This window comes from Pelobates fuscus, chromosome 10 (assembly GCF_036172605.1).
Source record: "Pelobates fuscus isolate aPelFus1 chromosome 10, aPelFus1.pri, whole genome shotgun sequence".
Taxonomy (NCBI): domain Eukaryota; kingdom Metazoa; phylum Chordata; class Amphibia; order Anura; family Pelobatidae; genus Pelobates; species Pelobates fuscus.
In genome coordinates, this window is record NC_086326.1 from 58205470 (window position 1) to 58217934 (window position 12465).

General features: G+C 39.9%; 1 protein-coding gene across 13 annotated transcripts in view; it reads left to right on the forward strand.

Annotated features, from left to right (window-relative positions):
• ANK3 (ankyrin 3) overlaps nucleotides 1-12465 on the forward strand; it is a 557845-nt gene that overhangs the window by 507106 nt on the left and 38274 nt on the right. For 12 of the 13 annotated variants that reach the window (XR_010085575.1, XR_010085574.1, XM_063434253.1 and 9 more), the window contains 3 exons: nucleotides 2423-2545; nucleotides 4153-4179; nucleotides 6375-6456. Coding sequence is in view for 11 of the 13 variants with exons in the window: in XM_063434253.1 (XP_063290323.1) it covers nucleotides 2423-2545; nucleotides 4153-4179; nucleotides 6375-6456 (232 nt within the window). In the remaining 2 variants the exon portion in view is untranslated. The remainder of the gene's footprint in view (nucleotides 1-2422; nucleotides 2546-4152; nucleotides 4180-6374; nucleotides 6457-12465) is intronic. The other variant, XM_063434263.1, reaches the window with a different exon arrangement.

Sequence of the window (12465 nt, forward strand, 5' to 3'; positions counted from 1 at the left end):
ACATAGCTAGATTACATACTGCGTCATGCTAATGTGTGTTAGTAGATGCTTAAAAGTCTATAGTTCGGTTGGTCAAATAGCAGTTTCAGCGTCGCGGGCTGGATTGATAGATGGGGGCCGCAACCTGCAGGTTCATGGATTACTTCACCCGATGCCCGTTCTGGTAGCTCCGCTTGCGTGACCGGGTAGACGTGGGTCGCGCCAGCTCCCTCTGGGTAGTATTGCCGGCAGCGACTGCAGGTGGGTCAGCGAGGAGTGGAAGTGGTTGCTGCTGCAGGGGGCTTCTCCCTTCCCCCGGGCATAGTGTGGGGTTGGCACCTTTTGTCCACAGACTCGGTTGCCTCTTGGGGCCGGGTCTTTCCCATGGCGGGCGCTGAGGAGGGTCCTGGTGGTCTTCCGCCGCCAGCGGCGGGCGGCTCTCCGGCGGTGTGGTCGGTGTATAGGAGGGAGTCTCCAAACGTACCCCTGCCCGGGTGTGTGTACCGCCCGTCGGTGCGTGGCGGTCGTTCCTGGGGTCTGCCCACTCTGCCTCTGCCTCGCAGTTTGGGGCTGCTTCGGCTCCTCCATGCAATCAGAGGTTTGGTGTGTCGTCCGCTCCTCCAGCATCTTCCAGAACCGGTTCAGCAGGGCGTCAAGCCGCTCGTGCAAAGGTCGGGTTGAGGTTTGTTCCATAATTGGGCCTGTCGCCGCCATTTTAGGTGCGGTCGCTTGGTCTCGCGTTTCGCGCTCTTGGCTGTTCTCACCCATGACATTTAGTTCAGGCTTCGGGTGTACGCTTGTGTGGACCAGGATAACCCCCTCTGGTCCTGGGGGGGGGGGTTGGGAGGCCCGATGCTGCGGGTGCTGCTCGTTTTGGCGGGTCAGGAAAGCGGCCGTCTCTCCCTTCCCCCATGCGTTGTAGGCCCAAAGTTCCCGGCCCGGTTTCTCAGCGTGTATGTAGGCTTGCAAGGTGTCATTCTGTGCCCCAGTTCGCATAGTGCCGGTTGCTGTGTTGGCAGGACCAATTCAGGCAAGAATTCCCCTGTTTGTCGCCGAAAATCGGGTCCAGGCTCGGGAGCTCGCAGAAAGCGTGTCTGCTCAGCTCCCCGGTCAGGCTCCGCCCCCCATTTTATAACCTTTTATGCGTTATCCAATATGGCTGCCAGAAAGGGGTGCATTGCATCATCCAAAAAAAGTACACAACATTCCACAATGCATTGCACAAGCCCTATTTGTGGAAGGTAGCTGCACACCCTTTAAATTCCATGGGTAGTTTTTATATTTCTATTCAACTCAGCACAAGCAATGCACCAGTAGGGACACTAAGTTAAACAAAGGTTTATTGATGATATTGCTTGCTATATGAGGTGGAATCACTTAAAGGGGACTCAATCATGACCATCCAACATTACAAATAGACAAGGAGAGACATTATATTAGAGGTGTGCATGGGGATGTGGCTAGGGGTTCTGAGAAATTGTAGGCAACTTAGGAATATCAATTTATGCAACTAAAATTAAATTTAGAACAAGAACAATGCATGTTATTTACACAGACTGATTTCTAAACCACATTGTGGTTTAAAGTTATATTACAGTGAGTATTATTATTATGGAGCTCTGTTATACACTCAGAAACACCAACAAGATGGAGCTCCTAGAAAAGAGGGACATTAGGATAAAGAGGGATTTGGTCCCAAAATAGGGATACGACACCTGGGAGGTCTGCTTTTAATAATCAACAAAATCTGCTCCCATGATTTGCAAGCACAGATTTCTCCTAATTTTCCAAATGCTTTTCTGAAAATATTTAAAGCGACACCATAGTCACCAGAGCAACCACATCTTATTGTATTTGTTCTGGTGAGTATAATCATTCCCTTCAGGCTTTTGCAATAAACACTTTTTTTTTCAGAGAAAATGCAGTGTTTACATTACAGCCTAGGGATACCTCCACTGGCAACTGGCTACTAGAGTTGCTTCCTGGGGCAGTACTGCACAGTGTCTCCACCCTCTGCATGGAGACACTGAACTTTCCTCATAGAGATGCTGATTGGCCAGGACTATGACTTGTGCTGGCTCTGCCCCTGATCTGCCTCCTTGACAGTCTCTGCCAATCCTATGGGAAAGCATTGTGATTGGCTCAGAGAATAATATTAGCCAAGCAGGCAGTTCAGGGGAAGAGCCATCAGTAGCAGCAGTGAATAAAAGTAAGATGTTGCTATATTTAGAAGGGCAAGGGGGAGGCCAGGGGGGCTTGATGGTGTTTTTAACACTATAGGGAGAAATAAATGTTTGTGTTCCTGACCCTATAGTGATCCTTTAAACTCCCTCATTTAAACTGTAGGATTTCCCTCTGACTAGATTTACCTTATTGAGCATCAATAATATATTTCAAAACAGTAATGGTGGTCTGTAGAATGTAATTTACCTGTTTCTTTTAGGTCCGAGACCCAAGTCAAGAACCATGTGGTCGACTGTCATTTTTGAAGGAGCCAAAAACTACTAAAGGCCTGCCACAGACTGCTGTTTGCAACTTAAATATTACATTACCAACTCAAAAAAAGGTATAAAGCCACGAATCAACACTAAAATAATGCAGTGTTCATGTTTTCTTGCCTTTACAACTTCATAGAATCCTTTAAGGATATTGGTAACTGTAACTTAGTGTCTGTATTTCTTAGTAGTGCACACCGTTTTCAAACTTACTATTGCACAAATAGCTGTAAATTAATCTTTCCTGAATTCATTTCATAGTCTGTTGTAAGCGATTGTCTTGTTAGGAAATAAATTAAAGAATATTAGTAATGTGCGCACTGGGCCTTTCAGGGAACTGTACTGTGTGTGGTCACTGCACATGGCCGTAAGTAAAGGAGAGCGACATGATTAGGCTCTGTGTGCTTACAGTGTACAAATACATGGCTGCAGGGCTTAAAATTACAAGTCCCAAGCTACTAGCCAAGCGTTGAAGGTCACTTGCCACTGCAAGCCTGGAGGGTCCAAGGCACATGGCAAAATTTTCAATCACCAATGACTACTGGAAATTTTGAGCTCTGTTTGGATGACTCCCTGGGGAAACTAGTTTTTCCCATATGATGCCATTGTGAAAGGTGTTGAACCCAGGCACCAGACAGGAAGTTGAATAAAGCCACCACCACGAAAAGGATTAACATGGTAAGTATTCAGGGACAACCTTTTAGCATTATAACCACAAAAATATGCTATAGTGGTCATGGTGCTTAGAGACATTTGGTACTTCCTGCTATTGCAGTTTAGACTGGTGTTATTAATATATGAAGGACTGGTGGATGTGGAACCATGGAGATACAATGTTGTTCTCAAAGTACAAACTATTCTATAGCACCTCTCTATCAGAAGCTTTATCAGTCTCTGAGGGATAAGCAAATGGAGCCTTGCCGTTAACTCCATTGCATGAGAAGGTTCCTGGCAGCAACAGAAGTAGCTAAAATGCAATTTGCTCCAACATGGCTGTTTTAATAAAACATTGTACAGGAAGGCACACTTTGCTTGTCTCCACTCTCTAGTTGTTTTCTTGACAGAACTTAGTCTACCCACTAGTGTCATACAGGGACTCAGTATTTCAATTTTAAGTAGTAAAGCACAGAAGATAGAACATTTTTAGATTGCTACAACAAAAACTGGTGGAAAACAAACAGTACATTTATTAAGAAGGATATAATTACAGTATCTCCACCTTCATTTTATAAGATTGGAGCCAAGTTTATGAAATTCTACTTTATCTATATGTCCCAACTGGTCTAGTCCATCTCTGGAAATTCCACAGCTGTGAACTCTTAAGTAGACCTTTTAGTTTGTGAACTAGAATCTAAATCCATAGTCTACTACAGTTGGTGGGTCAAAGGTTTGGATACTCTGACTATGCAATAAACGTGTTGTCCCACTTGTTTTGTCAGGTTTGTGCATTTTGTTAAAAGTAGGTTGTTCAGTTCAGTGTGTTTCACTTGCAGTATCCAAATAACCAGCTTTGTTAATATACAGTTATTGCTTTTCCTGTCTACTTATCTACTTGTCTGTTTACGTTCTGTGCTTACCGTGCTTCCAACCTGTCCCCCTTTTCATGTCCTAATATTCTTTTCCCCGTGCTGCCCACTTTAATATACGTTATCTCTGCAATGCATCTTGGACCCAAAAGGAAACAGAGTCAGACCAAGATGATGAGGTAATATTATGTATTTTGTTATACATCACTCAGGGTTAGACAAGAATATCTTATGTGGAATCTAGCCTCACTCGCTAAGCTTCTTCATTCATTCATCAAATCAATATATAATAAACATTTGATTTCAGTAATTTTAAGGTGCTCTGCACACTTCGTATGTCACTAGCTGTTTGCAAGACTTTGAATTACCATCGCACAGAGATTACTGTATAACAATCCATTTTCAGATTTTAGTTTTTGTCACGAACATTTTTTTTTGTTTTGTTCTACCAACATGACAATAGTAAGCAAGTTAAACTGTAGGGTCCCTAGCTGGAAAAGGTCACTAACGCAGGGGATGCATTCCAATATACACAAACTAAGGAAGTAATACATGTCTGAGTATTACAATAATTCTGTATCACAATTGTATTGGTCTCTCATCCATTTTCTGATAGGCATCCCAAAGATCTATGGGGACCTAACAGCTGCTTATCTAAGCTGCTTAAATCTCTAGGTTTAACAGCTAATTGCTAAAACTCAGGGGAAATGCCCCATACTCTCCTTTGAATGCAGGAATGATGTGAAGCACACCATGCTGTTTTTTCCCTTGATAAAGTAAAGTTAGCCATGTTCAGTAACAAATTAGAAGACAGACATTTTTATTGGGAATAAATTTATAAATATTACTTTCTGACTTGTGTAAAACCATGAAAGAGTAACAGTTCATAGTAGAAACGTAAACAAAATTGTGCTGTTATTCCATCTGTACAGTTTTCATTTTAGCAGGCATACTCTATCTTCTATTCCAGCTAAGTCAGGACAGAGATCTGACACTTTACTAGTGTTCCCTTTGATAGCAGATGGAGATATACCACCTAAGAACACAAACATTAATATTAAACCATTTTACACGGGGCAGGAAGGCACAGCTAAGGGTTAGCCAGAAAAATATCAAAAGAAAGGTAAAACGTCTGATGTTCTAGTGCAGGCACACCGAAGGCAGCAAACCCTGAAACTGAGGAACCCTCTAACCCCTACCAAAAAGTAAACAAATAGTACAAGCAACAGGTTGTACCAATTTAGAAGAAGACTAATAAAACACATTACTGGATAAAAAGGGAACAAAAAGTGGATACTATAAAATACAATAATATAAAAAAAACAAGAATAAAATAAAAATAAAGTACTAAGGACTTTAAGGGTAAGCCATAGCCTAAAAATAGGGGGGGGGGGGGATGGGGGGGGAGACAGCCATCTAGTGGGCGTACATGTAACTCAGAGCATTTATACAATGACTGTGCCTTAGGGCATTGCTAAGTTCCAGAGCATGTTTGTTAAGTACAATATACTGTATAGCATAATTGAAATTAACACAGAGTTTAAAATGCTGCTGAAATGTTAAATTACAGGAGTTATTTTTATTATATAGACTGAATTTTGATAACCACATTTTATCTTACGATTCTTGCAACTTATATTTACTGCGCACTCCTCATGGGTACACACACAAACAGTGCAGATATATGCATAACCATTCTGCAAGTCAGGAGTGAGAGAGTTCTATGTCACTGCTCAAACCGGGAGAAATTAGTGTGATGTCTCATATAGACTGTATATAAAACCTGTGACTCTCTCACTGTGGATCACCCAGTTTACTTTAGAGAATGAGGCACGGCTTCCGTTGGGAGCAAATCCCAAGTATCTGAAAAAGTGCATGACATTTTTTCATTTTTAAATATTTCCTTCTGTAATAGAAGCAAAAAGGTAATTTGAACATTATGTGGGGTTCTTTGGTTTTAATTATCCAAAGCCATGATATAAAAGTGCATATAAAAAAAGGTTATCAAATAAGTGGAGTTTTAAAATGGCTACCCCCTTTCTAGCCCAAAGAGTAGGTGCAAAATATTGTCTACACGTCTCACTACAAAATTTGTTCCATACAGTGAGGTTTTCAATGTTACCCATTGTTGCCTTTTGTTCATTTCAAAACTCATAATGTGCATTTTCTGTTTTTAATGTAACGCAATACAGAACACAAATGTGTATATTGTCTAATTGTCAGTTAAATGTAGTTTGTGTGACTTGTTAATAGTTTTTAGACACTAAAATCTCACGCGTGTGATTTCTTGACCTAACAATATTTATTGTAGGAAACATTATTTATTGTAAAGTGGGTCGAAACTTAATTTGTGATTTTTTTTCCCCCTCTGTAGACTGATAAAGTGGACCGACGCCAGAACTTCGTATCTCTAGCCTTACGTAAGCGCTACAGCTATCTGACTGAGCCTGGAATGAGTGAGTTTGATAACATATTAACAAAACTAATTTTTTTTTTTTTTTTTTTTTTTTTTAAAAGAAGAGTTATCATTCTACCATCTGAATGTCTCTAAAATTATTGATCAGAAGTGTAGGATTCTTTGGACATTATAACAAGTTAAATCACAAACTGTTGTACAGGTGTGTCCCTGAGCCAAATGCATTAAAATTTCGAGCCATGCAATGACACAAAGCATACACAAAGAGTGAAGAAAAAAATTAAATGTTGTACACAGATTTACTTTCTGGCAAAAGATTTCCATTTTTTTTAAATTAAAATTACCTTTGAAAATGTCTGGGTAATTTTGAAAATAATAGACATCTTTCCGACAGTTGCTTTGGATTTTTAACCTGTAGATAGTAAAAAGAGTTAAAAGGACAGTAAATTTGATTTACATAAGCAAAGGCACATGCTATGAAACCTTCCTGTGTATTTTAAATGCTCCAGGAAGCTCGCATTTTACAGTAGATTGGGATAACATTATTTTACTTTCATCTGTGCACGCCCTATAGATCATGACTCATTTGAATTCTTGCTGTGTTTTGATTGGATCAAAGCAATGCTAGTCCAATCAGGATGCATGATTGTTTTCAAATATGTCAACTTAGTGCTTTTCCCCGGTTTCTTTATCCGCTTACTCCATCAGTAAAATGCAAGGCCTGGAATTTTTTGAAATACACACATCAATTTCTTTGTGTATGATGAAAAAAAAATAATCCACTGTAAAATATTGCCATGTTTCTACTAAATTGAGATTACATATTCCTAGAGCAAATTTCTGAGTTTTTTTTTTTAATCTCAAAAACAACTACAATAGTTATTAGAAGTTTAACTGCTTTAGAAGATGTTAATAATGTACCTCCGTTACATAATTACAGCACGTACAGTGCATGTAACTGGTATGATTGAGAGCCGGAGAACCTCCTGTAACAGACAGTTAAACATTGAGAGCTAGCAAAAGGAGATTTCACCTTCTGTAGTGAAACAGTTTTAACAGAACAATTAAGATACAGTTTACCAAATACAGAAACAAAGAAGCATAATATAATGCTGAATATAATGCTGACTGTAGATAAAGACGTAGGCACCAAAGCATCCAGTGGTATGGAACAATGTAACCAGAGGGAGACCACTAAATATCTGAAGTAACAGCAAGTATCAACACATAAATAAATTGTGACTCCAAATAATAATAAATAACCGAACTAGCCTTTAAGGCTACTCCCATGCCTAAGTAAGTGAGGAGATAAAGTTACTAAACACCTAAGTCTACAATATTCATATAGGCTTTATTAGTCCTGGCCCTTTAATGCATAGGGTGTTAGTAAATCTCCCCTTAGTACCTAAGCACCAGAAAAAGTGCTAGAGGGAGAAAGGTCACTGTCTAAAAGATTGGCAGCCGTAATAATCAGAAGTAGACAGACTGATAAAGTAAAATAAAGAAAGCCTCTCTCCTTGTGAGACTTACTAGATAGGCATATAGAAAAAATATAAATCATAAACTCCCATGCCTAAATAAGTGAGGAGAGGAAGTGCTAAACACCTAGGTCTGCATAATTCATATAGGCATAGGGTGTTAGTAAATCACCCCTTAATTCCTTAGCACCGGTAAAAATACTAAAGGGAGAAAGGTTACTGTCTAGAGGATCAGCAGCGCTAATAATCAAAAGTAGGACAGATAAAGTAAAGTTAAGAAAGCCTCTCTCCCAGTTAAACTTACTAAATAGGGATAGAGAATTCAAAGATGAAACACATTTTGCTGCCCTGGAGAGTAACCTCCAGAACCAACTGGAAAAATGTCAATCATCTATCAAAGTTCGCAAACATTCCAAATTTGTTAGGGATGCCCTGGATTTTAAGACAGACAATGTTTATAGGAATACCAGGAGAAATAGATAAACTGACTCTGACCAATTTTCCACCTCAGAATCGAACCCTGATGCCCTTCCAGTTACAACTCTAAATCCTAAACTTATACTAAGGAAAGGGGTTTCTTGTTTAGGGCGACCGAACCTAGAGGAAAATTTTCTTCTCTAACGAGAAGCCGCATGAGATCCCAATACAACAGACGCAGAAAATATTAGATGACTCTCTCCTCATATGAACTCTCCATCCCGCAATTACGTATTTTGAGTAGGGGTCTGTCCTTTGTCCCAGTGCCGGAATTTGACAAGTTCAGCTGGACAAGGGACATACACCTATTGGCAAGGATGCTTGCTTTGCACAAGTTTCACTGCTTGAAGGGTGAAAAACGTGCAAAAAACCTTGGTCTTGAAGCTTCAGATGTAGCAATATTGGATACCCTAGTGGACCTCCTCACAGATAATGATAGACAGGACAAGACGGCAGCACCATTTACCAAACTGAAATGTAGGAGTAAATTCACTCCTCATTTGACTGAATTTAAGTATATCGATTTATTTGTCGAATTAACCTGTGCAGGTATTGAGAAAATTGTGAACAGTGACATGTTACTTAAACCTTGTAGCAATCTAGATGTGAGCGAATGCAAAGCATTGCAAAAACTGAGCCAGAATGAATCATTGGTGATTAAGCCCTCGGACAAGGGAAGGAATGTGATGGGAATGGATTGGAAGAGTCAATATATTGAGATGTCACTACAATTGGTTGGAGATTAAGACACGATATTCTGAGTGCAGATCCAACTAGAAAATACCAACTCAAACTCAAATTGCTCCTCGATGAGGCCTTTGAGTCTGTATTAATAACCAGAGATGAGTACAATTTTATGCTTATCAACAACCGCACAATAGCCATGTCCTACGCACTCCCAAAGATTCACAAGAAACAATCCATACTGACTGGCAGACCTTTTGTTTCTGGCAGAAATAACGACACAAAGCATCAGTGTTTATGTTGATCAGGTCCTAAGGGAAATAGTTGAGAATGTACCGTCATACCTTAGAAACACAGAGCAAACCTTGAATGTTGTGGAAAAACTTACAAGTTTCAGAGAATGCCATTCTCTGTAGTCTGGATGTTGAGGCCCTCTATAGATCTATCCCACACGAAATAGGACTCAACCATATGATGTCATTCCTTGATACAGTGAATCCATCTGTCCAGATTCTCAAAATCAGTTTAAGAATCTTATGCAGTTTATATTGACACATAATTTTTTTCTGATCCAGGGCAAGTAGTACCAGCAGGCGAGGGGGACAGCTATGCTCCCTCATGGGCTGGTGGGAAAAAACTATAGTGTTCAGCAATGAACTAGCATACTATACCAACCACATCCAACTTTGGAAATGATACATTGATGATGTGCTTATCATTTGGACTGGTACTGAGATAGCTTTCCTTGAATTTGTCAATATCCTGAACCAGAATAACATGGAAACATAGAAACATAGATTACCTTTATGTATTTTTTGCATTTTGTATTTAAATGTTTCTATCATATCCCCCCTGTCTCGTCTTTCCTCCAAGCTATACGTGTTAAGTTCCTTTAACCTTTCCTTGTAAGTTTTATCCTGCAATCCATGAACCAGTTTAATAGCCCTTCTCTGAATTCTCTCTAAAGTATCAATATCCTTCTGAAGATACGGTCTCCAGTACTGTGTACAATACTCCAAGTGAGGTCTCACCAGTGTTCTGTACAATAGCATGAGCACTTCCCTCTTTCTACTGCTAATACCTCTCCCTATACAACCAAGCATTCTGCTAGCATTTCCTGATGCTCTATTACATTGTCTGCCTACCTTTAAGTAATCAGAAATAATCAACCCTAAAACCCTTTCCTTAGATGTTGTAGATGACTCTATAAAATATTCTGTACTCTGCCCTTGGGTTTTTACGTCCAAGATGCATTATCTTGCACTTATCCACATTAAATGTCAGTTGCCACAATTCTGACCATTTTTCTAGTTTATCTAAATCATTTGCCATTTGGCTTATCCCTCCTGGAACATCAACCCTGTTACATATCTTAGTATTATCAGCAAAAAGACATACCTTACCATCAAGACCTTCTGCAATATCGCTAATAAAAATATTAAAGAGAATGGGTCCAAGTACAGATCCCTGAGGTACCCCACTGGTGACAAGCCCAAGCTTCGAATATACTCCATTGACTACAACCCTCTTTTGCCTATCACTCAGCCACTGCCTTACCCATTCATGAATTTGAAACTCACATCGGAGACAGGAGGACAGGCACTTAACTTCCTTGGAAAAACAAGTTACCTGCGCTCTCTCCTTAATCCCTATGTATATTTAAACAAATGGAGGTTATTTAGTTACTCCAATGGCCATTGGAGGGAATGCCCACCTGCCAATGTCAAAGCAGACCCCCCTACGCGGGTCCTACACTGACTCTTCACCTTGCTTCCTTGAGCTTCTAGCAAATATATATCTAATGAGACAGAGAGGGATATTTTGTATATACACCCCTATATATTTATTAACCCTTAATAGGGAACACATGGGATGGGCGGCAGCATTGTAACAAAGCTGTGTGATACAAAAAGTGAATACAAATACAGAAAGATAAGTCCTGCGCTCACTCCCATCATTCCTGGGCGGCAGCAACGACTACAGTACACATCAGCCCCAATATATATATATATAGTAAAAAACAAATATACTGCAACCCTTGCGACCGTGGTATGTACGCCAGTGAACCTGACCAAAGACAGTCATTGAAACCTTCATGCACCTTCTGTAACTCTTAATAACAGGCTATATGAGGATAAAAAAAGTTAAAAACAATAAATAAGAATAACATATTGAATAAATAAGAATAAAATAAAAATGAACTAAAGGTTTTTTTTTTTATTTGACAGCCCTTTTATGGGCCTCTATTATAAATAATAAGGTATACTACAGGTATGACATCAGTCATCTGATGGTCAAGCCCCCTCACACCCCCCCTCAAGATGTCCAGGGAACCAATTGGCTGTTGTTAATTACCTTTGGGTGCAGGACTCTGATATAAGGGACTCCACGTTCAGTAGATATTTTGCCTCTGACGAAGGTGCATATATACTGCACCGAAACGCGCGTCAGGCTCTTTCCTATGGGTCAATTTTAACTTGCACACACAGGCACTTCACTGCACTGTGTGATAAACGTTTTTTGTATGATTTAAGTTTTTCCTTTCATTTTTTTCCTTCTATGCCTATTTAGTAAGTTTAACAGGGAGAGAGGCTTTCTCTACTTTACTTTATCTGTCCTACTTTTTATTATTAGTGCTGCTGATCCTCTAGACAGTGACCTTTCTCCCCTTAACATTTTTACTGGTGCTCAGGAATTAAGGGGAGATCTACGAACACCCTATGCATTAAAAGGCCAGGACTAATTAAGCCTATATGTATATTGCAGACTTAGGTGTTTAGCACTTCATCTCCTCACTTACTTAGGCATGGGAGTTTGTTAGGATTTAAATTTCTTCTTCTATGCCTATCTAGTAAGTCTCACAAAGAGAGAGGCTTTCTTTATTTCACTTTACTTTATACATCTGTCTACTTTTGATTATTACGGCTGCCAATCTTGTAGACAGTGACCTTTCTCGCTTTAGAACTTTTTCTGGTGCTTAGGTACTAAGTGGAGATTTACTAACACCCTATGCATTAAAGGGCCAGGACTAATAAAGCCTATATGAATATTGCAGACTTAGGTGTTTAGTAACTTTATCTCCTCACTTACTTAGGCATGGGAGTAGCCTTATAAGGCTAGTTCGGTTATTTATTATTATTTGGAGTCACAATTTATTTTTGTGTTGATATTCTCTGTTACTTCAGATATTTAGTGGTCTCCCTCTGGTTACATTGTTCCATACCACTGGATGCTTTGGTGCCTACGTCTTTATCTCCAGTCAGCATTATATTCACAGTTTGTGAATTTTTGCTTCTTTGTTTCTGTTGCTAGTATCTAGGGTTAGGCCCTTGGGCATTGCTGGAGTGCCCTCCTGGTGCATGGGATCAGTGTGGAGGTGGTGGTTATACCCTTTTTACACCCATTTTCAC